This window comes from Strix uralensis, chromosome 1 (genome assembly GCF_047716275.1).
Source record: "Strix uralensis isolate ZFMK-TIS-50842 chromosome 1, bStrUra1, whole genome shotgun sequence".
Classification (NCBI taxonomy): Eukaryota; Metazoa; Chordata; class Aves; order Strigiformes; family Strigidae; genus Strix; species Strix uralensis.
The window spans coordinates 160,200,139-160,215,048 of NC_133972.1; the positions used below are offsets into that span (position 1 = coordinate 160,200,139).

General features: G+C 42.6%; 1 protein-coding gene across 1 annotated transcript in view; it reads left to right on the plus strand.

Moving 5' to 3' along the window:
* The first annotated feature begins 1,717 nt into the window (after positions 1 to 1,717).
* Positions 1,718 to 14,910, plus strand: part of COLEC10 (collectin subfamily member 10) — a 36,134-nt gene continuing 22,941 nt past the window's right edge. The window contains exons 1-2 of the mRNA XM_074886974.1: positions 1,718 to 1,982; positions 13,817 to 13,888. Of these exons, the coding sequence (XP_074743075.1) occupies positions 1,835 to 1,982; positions 13,817 to 13,888 (220 nt within the window). The 5' untranslated portion in view covers positions 1,718 to 1,834. The remainder of the gene's footprint in view (positions 1,983 to 13,816; positions 13,889 to 14,910) is intronic.

Consider the following 14,910-nt stretch of genomic DNA (forward strand, 5'->3'; position numbering starts at 1 on the left):
CTCACAAAATGGAAAGTGAAGAGAAGAAAAAGATAAATAAAACAGATTTACAGTGTACAAGTCAGAGGCACAGTGCCAACGCAAATCACAGAGGAACAAGTTTATTCCTGGTACGACTCTATCCATCTATAATCCCAGCTTTCTCTTTCCTCGCCCTCTAGCCATGATGTATCCGTTATCAAGGCCACATTTGAGGGTGTTAGTTAGATGACATTCTTTAGGACACAGACTACTATTTATTTCTGAAAAGTACTGTATACAGTTTAACAAAAATGAAAAGTGTTTTGAAAAGTGGGACAGTCTGTGACCAGGCTAGAAAGAGGGAGAGAAGTGTCTTGACCCCTCTTGGGATTTCAGCCAACATTTCATCCCAGATAAAAGCTTGAAATCAAAGCCTTCCTTCAGCCTTTAAGAAAAGGTATTCAGTTTTACATCAGTGCTCCTACTTATTCTGTCTACCTAAAGGCTGGAATGTTGTAGGGCTAAGGAGCTAATATTCTCTTAAATAATGAGGAAAGCATCTCAAAAGCTGTTATCATAGGAAATACACTTTTTGTCTAGAATGGAAAGCAAACACATGCTCTCACACACTAGGCAGTTTCAAAGCATAGTTGAGCTTTTCGAGTAGCTGTCTCCTTTGTTGTGTGAGAAACCAGAAGTTAACGAAATTCCTGGAAAAATTACAAATACTCATCTTCCCTTTCTTTTCTGCCAGGCTACCTCGAATGGTCTGCTCTGAATGTTACTGTGCTCTCTGTAAGAGAAAGCTAGAGGGTTTTTTAGGAAGGTATTGCACACGCATGGATATCTGTCACAGCTCCTTCCAAGAGAATATATAGTGGTTTTGCATGCTACCTGTGCCTCCATCCATAAGGCCTCCTACACCTGGTTTCAAAGTCCCAGCACCCAGCTGAAAAGCTGACAGCCACCTCATGTGGATTTGAACCAGCAGCAACTTCCTGGACAACCCAAAGATGATGTTCTGCTGGGACCTATGCTACACCACTGTCCTGATAAATGGCCTCTCCCAGTACAGGGGAAAGATGGTACAGGAGGAAGTACTGCAGTCATTCAAGCTCATCCTGCCCTGTGGCTTCAATCCTGAAGTCTGTCCTTCTGTCCAGTGTCTACCAACATAATCTTGGCTTGGAGAAACCATTGTGGAGCAATCTGTAAGCATAAAACCATCATTTGTGGGTTTCTGGCTCAAACACCCATTGATAACATCAACTTTGCATTTGCTACTCTGGGGACTGTGGGTACATGGAATCCAAAAGGTGTGAAACAGTACCAGCAATTTCCACCCACAGCAGATTGGCAGATCGTCCATTGTCACTAACAGTCTCCTTGGAGAAAATCTTTTGTGGAAAAGTCTCTCTACATGTTATATGGAGTCTGCATTACTCTTCCAGCACAAAACCAGCCACAAGTATCCTATAACTAATTAGTACTCGCTTGGATACAGTAACGAAGTCTTTTGTCTCTTGAGTAAGTGAAAAGCTGGGCATGAAGAGTCAGTGCCGAAAGAAAAAAAAATTACAAAAGAGATATTCCCATATATTGCTGAAATTTTCCATGGCAAACACTGCTGAACTTCTCACAGATAAGAGATAAATTGGAATAAACAGCTGTCAGTGTTAAATAAATATCCTGGATAATGTGCAGGACAGAAATAACTACAGCATCGTAGAACTCCTTTCTTCACTTTATTTAGCTGTTCTTGCATGTAGCTCCCAATCTTTGCACTGCTTCAGTTAGTGGAGCATTTATTTTTGAGTCAGCTACATTTGTTAAGACTGTAACAACGAAAGGCATTTCCTGAGAAGCTGCAAGGATGAGCAGCAAGAAAGAACAACAGCTAAGGAAATACGGAACCCTAGTAGTGCTTTTTATCTTCCAAGTTCAGATTTTTGGTTTTGATGTTGACAATCGACCTACAACAGATGTCTGCTCGACACACACAATTTTACCTGGACCAAAAGGTGAGGAATATCAGGTTACTAATGCTGAGACCAGTACTGATAAATGCTGATTTTTAAAAATGGAGACATGGAGGGCTTGTGGCATGGGCTGGGAATGAAAGATGTGAATTATTGCAGACTGTACAAACATCCAGAAAAATGGAACTGTGATGGGGAAAAGTGATGAAGCAAGGAGATTTAAATTTGTTTTTCTTTAGTTTCAGGAACAGTGTCACATATTCTCTTATAAGTTAGAGGTGTCCTTTTGCATCTTTCTCCAGCCACATAAATCTTCTCTTACTTTCTTGTATTCATCCCACAACCGGTTCAGCTAGCAGCCACAAATTGAGTGTCTTGTCTAAAAGTAGCCACCTATTGTGAACTGTTAATGGTTCGCTTTGCACCTACAGGTAGGGTTATGCAATATTTAAAATGACTGAACTGTCATTCAAATGTTTACTTGTAAACACAGCTCTGCTGCACTCAGACCTGATCCAGCAGCTCTTATTGAATTAAACAGGACCTTTGCTACAGATTTCACAAGAACCAGATCAGCTCTGCCATGTGCAGGTCTTCTATCTTCAAAACACTTTGCAAATATCTGAAACCAAATTTTCTGCATTAACTTAATTTTTGTGTAACACAACTAACATAAGTGGAAATGCCTGGAGGGTATCTCAGCCAAAAATTAGGTCCATGACATACGAATCTATCTTGCAGTGACAGAACTAAAATATATATTCCACACTACGGCTATTGCAGTTTGAGATATTGTTTTCTTTTTAGTAATTCATTGCATTTTTCTATAGGCTACAAACTGAGAGAAAAAAAATGCAACTGATTTAAATTTTAAGCAGAAAAAAGATTATCAAGTCAAAAGCCCTGCTACAGACTCATTTGTTTTTATGATGGATTATTCAAATGCATGTTGCTTAAAGGACCATTTTTAATCAGCAAGTTAATTTCTGTATGATTACAATCCAAGCTTAAACTTTTGCTGCCGCAGCATAAATGCAGAGAGATGTAATGATCCCCAAGGGAGCTAGTGGGAGTTTGTTTAGTTAGTATCTGAATAATGGCAGGCTGGAGAGCAAAGTTTGACAGAATTATGTTTAACAAGTCACAGGGCTAATGGTCTGTTGACAACACAAGAGTAGCTGGGACTCCAGCTGGTTTCTGTGGTCTAGCTAGCATAGAGAGCATTTAAAGGTTAGATATTATGGTTCTCTGCATGCGTGATACTGAGAAAGCCAGGATTTAGTCATTACCAGTCCTGCTGCCTCCTAGCTGACACCAAGACACATGAGGAGCCAAACAGTATATTGGCATGGTCCTCACTACTACTTTAAAATTAGATTACCATGCCCAAGCTCCATGATTGGTAAAAGGAGTATCAAGTAACCTTGGAGCAGTAACCTCCAAATTACTGGCTCACATCCAGTGCAGGTCATCAAATACATTTTGCAGCCTATGTGATATGATCCTATAGACTAATTTCAGTTCCCACCAGAGCTAAACTCATCAACGACAGTTACAAGTGGCTCTCAATGGCACTGGTTGTTTTGACTGTCAGTCAGCTGGGCAATTAAAGACCGAGCAGGCTGGGTGTGTGAACTACACTGTTACTACTCAGGCATCCCTTGTAGTCAAGGATGAAGCATGCTGACCTAATATGGCAGAAGAAAGTCTGTCCTGCTTCCAGTTTTCCTCTATCCATCTTGTGTCTGTGGACTCAGAACACATGATCCCCAGCCTACGACCACATCACAGCCACAGGCAACACTGCTGCTCAAACTTTAACCCTAACAATGGACGAGCCTCTGAGTTTTGTTGTGTGAGTTTTATTTTCTGTGCTACATCTGTTGTGCCCCTTTGTCCACCATTCTCCCAAAAATGGGTTTTGATCCACCCTGCACAAGTTTCACCCCCTCATCTCCATCTGCTCAGCACCTTCAGTGGTGCTCCCACAAGACAGAGGTGCTGAGCTCACACAGTATGTTGGCCGGCTTTATCTACCACCACCAGCCAGATTCCTGTTGTGGCAACTTTCTCCTTCCATATGAACATGGTAGTGTCTAATGGGCCAAAGCAACTAGAAGTGCAAATAATTAAAAGGTATTCAACAGCTGTAAGACTTCCTACACTGTCCCACCTTACCTATGCCAGTGCAAGGCACAAATTGTCCTGTCGGCTAGATCCAGTCTGTGGGCTGCAAGTGGGATGGTCCCTGGTGCTATGCAGCAGCAATACTGTTCCCAGCACACAGCACAGTGAAGTGGAGAAAGCTGAGGGAGAAGTGAGGCTGTTTGGAGAGGCTCAGAATTTATAACCTTTCATTTCTTGAACTACTGGAGGTTGCATTACTCACTTCATCATCTAGGCATTCACAGCTGCTACAGGAGCAAGCACCCGACCTCTCCACATGTTCACCCTGAAAATCACCTGTTCAAAAATGGTCATTAGTGTTGTGAAAATTGGCCACTTCTTGTACAAGCCACATGTAACTTGTCCAAGTTAATTTGTGCAAGCCAAATTCTTCCACTTCAAAAATATACTCTTTGTTATGCTCATACATGAGATGTCACAAGAAAAGTATGATATGAGTGATGGGATGAAAAGAAAGGGTAATTCCAGGCTAATTATCGGGAAAGTCTTCAAACCAGTTGTGACAGTCCCACCAGCTCCCAAAAAGCATGAGGCAAAACCAGAAACCTTTGTATATAACACAAAGCACTAGAAAATACTCTGGAAGGATGCAGTCTCCCAGGAACAGTAGGAATGCAGTAAATGTCCTGTAAGCCTTTGGCACTTTCTGTGCAATAATAGAAGTCAGTCTGAATTAAACTGCTCAGCATTAGAAAGGAATCGGAGGTTAAGTCTGACCTCTGGTGGTTCCCGTCACGCAAACCAGGCGCCTTGCAATCCTGGATCTCCATCGACCTGCTGCTTTGCCATTGCTGGTGCAAGCACGTGAAAGTTGAAGTCTGTTTGTAAAGAATTATGCAAACAAATTTTCTGAACAGGCACTCCAGAAAAAGGAAAAAAATGGGTAAGAGAAAAGCAAAAGCTGGCACTCTTCTCCCAGTTTCCTTTTCTAGGCAATGCTCGGGTTTCTTCTCAAAAAGATATTATTTTTAATGAGTATAGACCTAGTGCTGAAAAAGCTTTTAAGGTACACTTATATAGAAGTTAAAAATAGAAATGTGTGAGGCATTTTCTAGGACTATGACTGAAATACCCAAGGAAACCAAAAAAGCAAAAAAATATGTGCTTTGGACCAAAACAGATTTACAGTATTTGTAACAAGTGACTTCTGGTGTTTGACCCGAGATGTTTATGAACAACTTGGTCTTAGCTGGAGTGCTGTGGCACAGGACCTCTAAAATTGCTGATCCACAGCTGAGTAACTAGGGCAATAAAGGCCAAGTTCTGTACTCCATCTGTACCCATTTCTTGGGTCCAAAGAGAACCAGATCAAGCATAAACAAAACAATGGATTTTCCAGGGAAGCCAAGTGCTTGGCCTAGCAAAATTAGACATGGCCCTATTGTTTACTTTCCACCATTCCAAGCCCGGAAGCAGCTTGGCTGCTGCTGCTGCTGCTGCTGCTGAGAGTGGACCTGGGACTGGTGGGAGGCAGCAGCTAACGCAGTGAGAGCAAAAGCATCAGCTGCTGGTCCATGCCCTGGCAGCAGCAGGAACAGCAGGCTCCGTTCCCCTGGGCTCTGCCTTCGACCGGTGTTCCAGGTCTGTCCTTTCTTCTAGCCTGCTTTTGCCTGGAGGCTGCAAGCTCAGTTTTGTCTAACCTGCAAAGGAAGTTTTAAACGTGGGCTGTTGACATAGGTGAGATGGGATCTGACCTGGTCTGAGTAAATCAATAAGCAGCAACATGAGGGCAGAAATAAGCAGAGGGCCCCAAACTTTGACTCCTAAACGCCCATTAAAAGCATAAGCAGGGGGAGCAGACGACTGGGGCGGGGGCTGGCTCTGCAGAAGCTGATTTCAAGTGGATTTGTGGGAGCTCAGTGCTTCAGAAGACTGGCTCTAGATCTCTTAAGTCCCAGCTCATTTCCTTTGAAATCCACACACAGGAACTTCAAAGGTATTGAATCAGATCCAGGTTGAAAAACTGGAACGAGATGAAATCTGAAGAACACTGGGAGTTTCCCATACCAATTTAGATGTAAAACATTTCCTTATTATTATTTCTGACAAATGATGCTTATAAACTCTACGACACTGGCTGGTGCCTCAAAATAGCATTTACTGTGGTGTCCAGTATAGCTGTCCATCTGTCAGCTTTAATTGCACTTACGCAATTCCACTCCTGGAAAATCTCAAACTCCCTCAGAAACCAGATATGCTGTTATCCACATTTCCTTCCAAAAATATAAAATGCCTTACCACATCCTATAGGCTGTTTAAACCTATAACTAAACTTCCCTCTTAACACCTCATATCTGATCTGAAGAGCCTATTAATTGCAACACATAATTCTGTTTTTCACCTCTTTTAGACTTCCTCATTTTAGCATATATTAAGTTTCTGAAGTTTATCAGCTTGAGTTACAAAGCATGTTTGTGGGGACTTAAACACATAAACTCAAAAGATACTGGGTCTGTATTTCTTACCAATGTCAGTCTGACTCCTCACTGAAGCCACCGTAATCCATGGGTCTCTGACATCATGTCAGAATGGCAGGGGAATAGCCTGGGAAAATCAAAGTGGGCCCACCAAGTGAAAAGAGAATCAGGAATAATTTAAATTATTTCTGTGTTATTAAAGAAATAATATATGTCCCAGTCATGCACAAAGGCCTACACTTTCAAATAATACAAGTCAGCAGAACTTTGCCGAGCCTACTGAAGGCTTGGGTCTGGCTCATGTGATGGTTTTGGCTGGGATAGAGTTAATTTTCTTCATAGTAGCTAGCATGGGGCTATGTTTTGGACTTGTGCTGAAAACAATGTTGATAACACAGGGATGTTTTAGTTACTGCTGAGCAATGCTTACACAGAGTCAAGGCCTTTTCTGCTTCTCACCCCACCCCACCAGCAAGTAGGCTGGGGGTGCACAAGAAGTTGGGAGGGGACACAGCTGGGACAGCTGAACCCAACTGACCAAAGGGACACTCCATACCATATGAAATCGTGCTCAGCATATAAAGCTGGAGGAAGAAGGAAGGGGGGGACGTTCACAGTGATGGCGTTTTGTCTGTCTGAGTAATTGTTACACATGATGGAGCCCTGCTTTCCTGGAGATGGCTGAGCACCTCCCTGACGATGGGAAAAAGTAAATTAATTCTTTATTTTGCTTTGCTTGTGCACACAGCTTTTTCTTTACCTATTAAACTGTCTTATCTCAACCCACGAGTTTTCTTACTTTCACTCTTCTGATTCTCTCCCCCATCCCACCGGGGGAGAGTGAGCGAGCAGCTGGGTGGGATTAGTTGCTGACTGGGGTTAAACCATGACACTCCTGCATTGCAGTAGAAGAGGGTATTTCTACTCAAGTTAGTGTACATTTGTAAGTGGAAAGCAGAAAAGCAAGCAGAGAATCTAGTTTATTCTTGAAGATTCTTTCTATTTCACCAGTGAAGGGCCCCTGTTACCTAAATTGGACCTGGGTGAAAAAAGACAAGTCCAAGAACTTGTGAGCAAAATGCTTTATTTCTCACAGTGGAATCTGTGGGAGCCCTGCATGTTCCTGCAGGACACGTGGGAGAGTGGGTATGGGTGCAGTTGCACGCTACAGCTGCACTCATCTGCCAGGTTTTCTGCCAGAAAGGGAGACCCAACATCTTCTTCTTCCCCCACTCTGACCACGTGGTCCTACCTTCACCTTGTGCTGGCTCTGCTGTTTACTCATCAGAATTCACACTGAGTTGATTCAGATCACTTACTAAAAATATGTATTATTTGCTTTATTCCTCTGTTTAGTGAGTTGAATTCCTTCAACACGGGGTCAGAAGAGTGCTCAACACCAGACAGAGCGGAGGGAGGCATGCAGGCCAGTGCTGGGGGCTGAAGGGAGGAGGAAGGACAGAGAAGAGGACATTGTGTCAGATAGGCAGAAAATCCTGTCCTCACTGGCCATATATAGCTTGAAAGCAAGAATCCCTACTGCTATGGGAAATTTGCTAAGGATCTAAAAGACACTGAAAGTGCAATTAGAGGAAATCTTGAGGCTTTCCATTGACGTAGTTGTGACGTGCTTGTACACTGGAAAGACAAACTGGGCTGTATTTGCTTATTTCTTGGAGTCTGCAACTCCCTCTGGTGACAAAACCTCTCAATAGAGACTGTGCATGTGCAAGTGCTGCAAAGTTTCCCCGCCTGGCCAGGGTTGCTGTGTCCACAGCCTGCAGAGTGAAGATGCTGAGAGCTAATCCTGTGCCTATCTGCAAGTCTCTTCCAGGAGGGCAAGGCATTGAGTTGCTTCCGGAGGGGTTTCAGAATTATGCAGATCTCCTTATCCCTTTAGTTTAACACTCAGGACAGGCAGAAACCACCTGTACTCTTCATGCTCTGTGGAGGAGGGGAGGGTCCCTATGCCACCTCAGGTGGGACTACGAGCACGAAACATGGAGCTCAGCAGAACTGTGTCATGCATGATGAGAGGGTAAAACTGCATAACAGATTCCATACAAAGCCTTTGTGGTGGGACATTGCTTATGCCTAGAAATGCTAAATGCATCCAAGGCAATGCAAAGCAGCCGTGCCTATACTAATCAAGGTTAACCATCCTTTCCCCCCCTCACAGCAAATCAGCCAGGCTTTCAAGGACTTTCTGGCTGGTCATGGGCTTTTTTTCTATTCAGGGTGTCTGATGTAGGAGGATAACTGTGCAGCAGCCCAGCAAAAGTTGTGTTTCTATCATTTGAAATGGTGGGTATGCTCAGGGGTGTGGAGAAAAGTATACCTGCAAAAGAGAGGCTGAGAAAGCATTAACATTTCTGTAGTATTTTTGGTCAGGAGACAGGAACTGGAGCTGACCTGAAGCCATGACTTGCCAGCACACCTGGTGGCGTGTCTCAGTAAAGCCCTGTGTGGACCCAGGGAGTCTTTCAGCAGAGCTCTGAGTGAAAAGGCTGGCTGCTACGTGCTCCCAGAGAGACACATTCATAAGCCCAGCTAGGAGCCTCCTCTCAGCTTTATCCTTTAGGTATCCTGCAGACATCTTCTCACCCTGATGCAGGGCTGCCTCTACAGCTAAGTGTGGGCTCCATAATCCCCAGGGATTACATCCTGCTTCTCCAAGAACCAGGGTCAGCCCTTGATCACAAGACTTGGAGAGTCACTAAACATATATGAACAATTTAACCTGGAAATTTCCTCCATTTGTGAATACAAACCCAATAAATTGCCTACAAAAGATTCAGCAGGGAAATCTAAGTCATCTGAACATCAGTAAATTCTTACTAATTTAATTCTTATCAAATTTAACCTCTCTAACGTTGTGTTGTTTAGTGAAACTCCTAAAGAGGCACAGATCCTTTCAACTGCCTAAAACTCCTGCTGATTATTAGACCTTCAACATTTTCCTGAGCTTGTTTATAGGAGAAGGAGGACTGGGGTTCCCTCTCAATTACAATTAAAATTTTCTAATGACTGCAAAAGTAATTAACTGCTTATGGCTTCTGCTTTCCTTCTGTCTCACACAGTCCCAAGCTGGAAGAGTCTAGTAATTTATTGTTTCATGTGTTCACTTTAATAGTCTGGTATTTTAAATCTGTGACACAGAAGAAGTGAATCAGCTTGAAGGAATATTAACAAGGTTGAGAAATGGTTTTGCTTCAGCTACTGGCTCCAGGTGCTTCATCCATGCTTCAAATGCCAGTGCAATGCATTATCTGACATCCTTGCAACCACAGCTTTAAGGTGACAATCTGCTAATTAGGTTAAAACTTAATCTGACACTGCCCCAAGTGTAAAGCAGCACAAAGGAGAGGTTAACCTCTAGGTATAGACTACAAGCATAAGAAGTCAGGGATCAGAGGGGTTTTTTTCTCTAAGAAAACTCATGTTGCACAAAGCACAGTAATACAAAATTCAAAAACCCATCCCAGAATCCTGCCAGGATTTAGATTCAGCTTTCTGGCAGGTTACAAAAAAGTGGCTAATACAGTGGGATGGCATGTCCACATGAAGTCCCAGAGGAAAGGGAGAGATGTTTATTATAAATTAGGACAAAGCCAACTCAACCCCTGCCATGAACAAAGTCAACCAGCCTCTCACCGTCCCTCGTACCTGGTTGTAAATCATAGCGAGACCACAAGGGGGGAGCATAACCCAAGAGTTCACGTTTCTTGCCAAAATCTTGAGATCACTGCACACAACAGCTAAAGGAGGACACAATGCCTTTATAATTGTAACACCATATGATCAAGCACTGGGCATAATCCAGTCTTAAATTAACAATGAGATGGTACCACTAATTAATACTGTTAGCTTCTACCCTTGCTTTGTAATGGCCTACACATTCTCAGTTGCAATACGGGGAGAAAAGCAGGATTCCTCTCCCTTACACGTAGGCAAATTATTATTCTTCCCATTTTCCTAGGTAGGGAAACTAAGGCAGAGTGTAGTAGGCTGCTTTGTGCCAAGATGAAACAGGTAATAGATCTTATTTCCTTAGGCTTTTAGAGGGCTTGAGCAAAAATTGGGACTACATGAGGTGTTAGCAATAAAAGTTGAGACACTCCCTAATCTCTCAAAATCTTCAGAACAAACTTTCCCACACCTTTTACCTGTTTCATCTGTCGGGCGCTCAGTCTGATGGCCCATACAGGGCAACCTAGCTTCATCTCCAGCAGCTCTGTGTGTGAAAAGCTTGCTCCAAAGTCTCTCAGAAAACATCTTCAGAAAGTAATCACAGCTTCTCCACTGGTACATTGACTTTCTTTCCTAGGCTCTATTTCTAAGATTAACTGTCTAAGCAATGTTTCTTATCAAAAAAAAAAAAAAAAAAAGAAAGAAAGCATCTTTCTCACAGAGGTCTTCCTTCTGCAGAAAACAGTGTCTCTAGAGCCTTTAACCCAACAGAGCAGTCTGCAAGCCATGGGGAATGTTAACTAGCTGGCCTGAAAGAGGTGGTAACTGCCAGGCTGACGGGCAGCCCCCTGGTTTGGAAGGTCAGCAGGAATTTGGCTTGCTCTCCTGCATGACACAGGCCAAAGAAACTCCCTCAGCAGTTTCTACACCAGACCCAGAGTTACAGCATACCTTACACAAAGGAATTCATTGCATGGGGAAAGGTTGGGCGTGAAGAGCCTCCTACTTCTCCCTCCCATTCTGGAGAGCATGGTCCATTTGTTAAATATCCTCATGTTGCATTTCTAGTCAGGACTCATCCAGCTTTTCCAGCCTTTGAATCATACCCTGATTCCTTTCTATTATCACACACTTCTCCCCCTGTACGGGTTTGCAGACCGTGATCAGATCAGCTCTTAACCTTCTCCTGAATTCCGTTTCACAAGCCCTGTGCAGCCTCTGGGAATCTTTTCTGAATTTCTGAACTACTGAGAAGTGACTTTTACAGTTTTCTCAAGGGTTTCATAGATGGGTTTGGAAAGGACAATTTCTTGGTTTCTCAGTTGTAAATGTTGTTAGCACTGAGGTCAACAGTAAAATTAAGCTGTACATTCTCTGGTTCTGCTGTTTGATGATCTCTAGAAAAGAACCCAGTACAAGCAGGCATCCTTCCATCAGCTCCAGGCTCAGACCCACAGCTTCAACTGTATATTTAAGGACCTTGGCTTTTGGAAATATATACTGATTTTTCCAGTATTTTTTAAGAACTAATGAAAATAGAAGTGTTTAAATTTTCTATTGCTGGCTGGGTATAGCCTTTTCCCTTCCTACTTTGTCCTGTAGCAGCTGGTGTTAAACACAAATAAAGCACCTGAGTGAGCCAGCAAACACACCACATCATGTTTCCTCCTTGTCCATCCCTCTAGCAAATGCTTCCTCCTCTAACGCAGACAGAAGTTCAGCCCTTTATCTTCCTCAGCTTGGACCACTGACCATCCCCCCTCATAGGGCATCCTGAATGATGGGGGGAGTCTGCCCTCCACAATAGAGTCCCAACACTGAAGTTTTTTTGGCATACAAGGACAGACAGCCCAGTCCACGTAACTGACATGGAAAGGAGCCAAACAGCTAATACTACATTTTATATACTGCAGTTAATATGCACTACTTCTCATCTGTCATCACCCCACAGAACAGACCATGATATGCTACCTATGGCTACAGAAGTAGAAGTTAAATCAGGAATGAGTGGGCAGTATTTTTCAGAAAATAAGAATAAGATGCAATGAAACAATCAGTCTGAAAGCAACTATAGGAAGCTACTTTCTCACTCAGCACATAATTAAATCATTGACCTCTTTGCCACAGGATATTATAGGGGCCAAAAATATAAATGGGTTTAAAATGCACATGACTAATCTGTGCAGGGAAAAATCACTAGTGGCTGTTCAGGAGTTCTTAGATGCAGTGCTTGGCTCAGATAAGCCCTTTAAACCACTGCTTGTGGGAGGCTGGAAGTGGCTGCCTGGGTCACAGTCACCCTCAGCACCCCCAGTTCCCTGAACACCTTCTGCCAGGGCTGGAGGCACCATCCCCAGTGAGACAGGTTATTGGTCTTGTCATGTCATGCTGTTCTGTCCTCGCTTCTATTTTGCTGACATCCAGACTTCCCTCCCTTGGGTCTCCGTACGCTGAACTGCAGCCTCTTCTCCGCCCTGGGCTGCAGGTACAGGCACAACTGGCTGCCACTCACACGTAAGATCCTGGCTTGGCCATGAGACCATTGCTTCCCACCGCATGGCAAGGCTTATTGCAGACAAGGGTAGGGGACGGGGGGGAGGCTTTGGAAGGCTGCCTGTCTTCAGTGCTGGTCGTTTGGGGCAAAGGGGTGCAGGGGTTGTCCCCCTTCAACATTTGTCTAAAAAAAAGAGGAAAGGTGTTCTTGGGATTTGGCTCAAAACTAAGAAGTAGAAGATAAGAAAATTATCTTGCCTCCAATTTCCTACATAATGTGAAGTGAAATTGTATGCCACCTAAGGAGATAACATTTCCTTCCTACTAGTTGCTGTTTTGGTCCTTCAGACTGTAAGCTGCTCAGTGAGAGGCTGTCTCTTAACAATAGTAAGTCTACTTATACAGTACTACACAGAAACCTGTGTAATAGTGTCTGATCTCATTCGGAGAAGTCTGCACTACTATAATAAATGCAATGATTTTACCTCTTACAGATCCTGTGTATGACGCTTTCAAAATAGAGCACTGGAGTAATTGCAAAACACGTTTGTTATATCAACATATAAATGTCACCTGCCAAAAACTCTAGGCAAGACTTCTGCCATACTAAGTGCTAAGGCCTAAGTTAAGATCTATTTCAACGTATTTACATTCCTCCCATTCCAAAAGCATCTGCATACCTTGAACACAGTCACTATGAACAGTCACTATGAACGATTAATAAATTCCTATTGCCTTATCTGTCAGTTCTTCCATGTGTGTGCAGGTTTCCCAACAGAGAAAGATTGGCTTATTTATCTGCTTTATAGCTAACAGGGCTTAAAGGGTAGGACTAGAAATTGGTGGTGTGTTATTCTCATGTTGGAATAGCCTCTCCAAAAGGGAAAGTTTTTAGCTTTTCCTAATTATGGTCAGATTCATCAGCTCTTCTCTGGAAATTTATTCCATGGCTACCGTGCCTTCAATGTGAAATGAAAAGAAATTAGTAGAAAAAAAATCTGTGAACTTTACTTTCTGAGGATGTACAGTTGCACTTAACTGCATTGAGAGAAATGTACCATGATGCTTTATTTTCTGTTTTTTTGGAAGGGGATGAAGGTGAAAAAGGAGATAGAGGAGAAGTGGGCAAACAAGGAAAGGTTGGACCAAAAGGACCAAAAGGTATTTGTGACAGTTTGTTGGCTATTACTTGTATATAAATATCATTATACACAACTGTACTGGTGCATATGATCAGTGATGTTTAATGCTTTTCATTCCTGTTGCACCAGTGGATTTCACAATCCTGTCAAACATTAATCAGTGAACCTAACAACTCTCAGAGACCATGGTGCAATTCCTACCAATATGTAAGACAGTGTATATGGCAATAAATTTAAAGAGTCATGTAATAAGTCATGTAATAAACCAGTACATTTACTGCTGCTCTGCCAAGTGGCTGTCATGAGTGTGGTACAGAAGGCCAAGATCATACATATAATCATTACTGTTCTCTTAGTGAAATGATCCTTTAGTCGAAACTGAATTTTGAGAGTTAGTTCCTAATAATCCATCAGGATGCACAACAAAATTTGGTCTCCACTGTCCCTATTTTGCAGAAAAGCAAATGGAGGCATACACTGAGAAACAAAGTTCCTCTGCTCAAACGGCATCTGAGCTGAGAACAAGGAGTCGCAGATGTCTCAGGACTTGGCTCTATTAAACATATCCCATATCCACAGTGTGAGCTGGGCAGACCATCCAGAAGCACCAGATGTGATGGTGTCAGCCTTGTCTGCATGCTCTAATTCAAAAGCTTAATTTATCATTAGAGTTTAATGATAATACATATCCATGGTCTTTCTTCCTCGACTGTGGTTTAATCAGGAAAGTTTTTACTTTTACAGAAACTTTAAAATCATACTGTTATTGTTATAATAAAAAAACTTTTTCATTTTTAAATGCATTCATATGACTTTTTGCTTCTTACCTTAAAAACATCAGGTAAGATACAAGGGAATTAGGTAACCAACCATTTACAAAGCATCTTAGAAATGTTAAATTCAGTGTGCAAACTGAGAGTCCCTAAACTGGGCTGTCACCATTAGCCAGCTATTTTAGAACTGAAACTATTAATCGATCAAAAAGGCATCCATTATCTTGGTGCTCTGAGGGCTGGGAAAGTACATACAGCAAAATTAGTA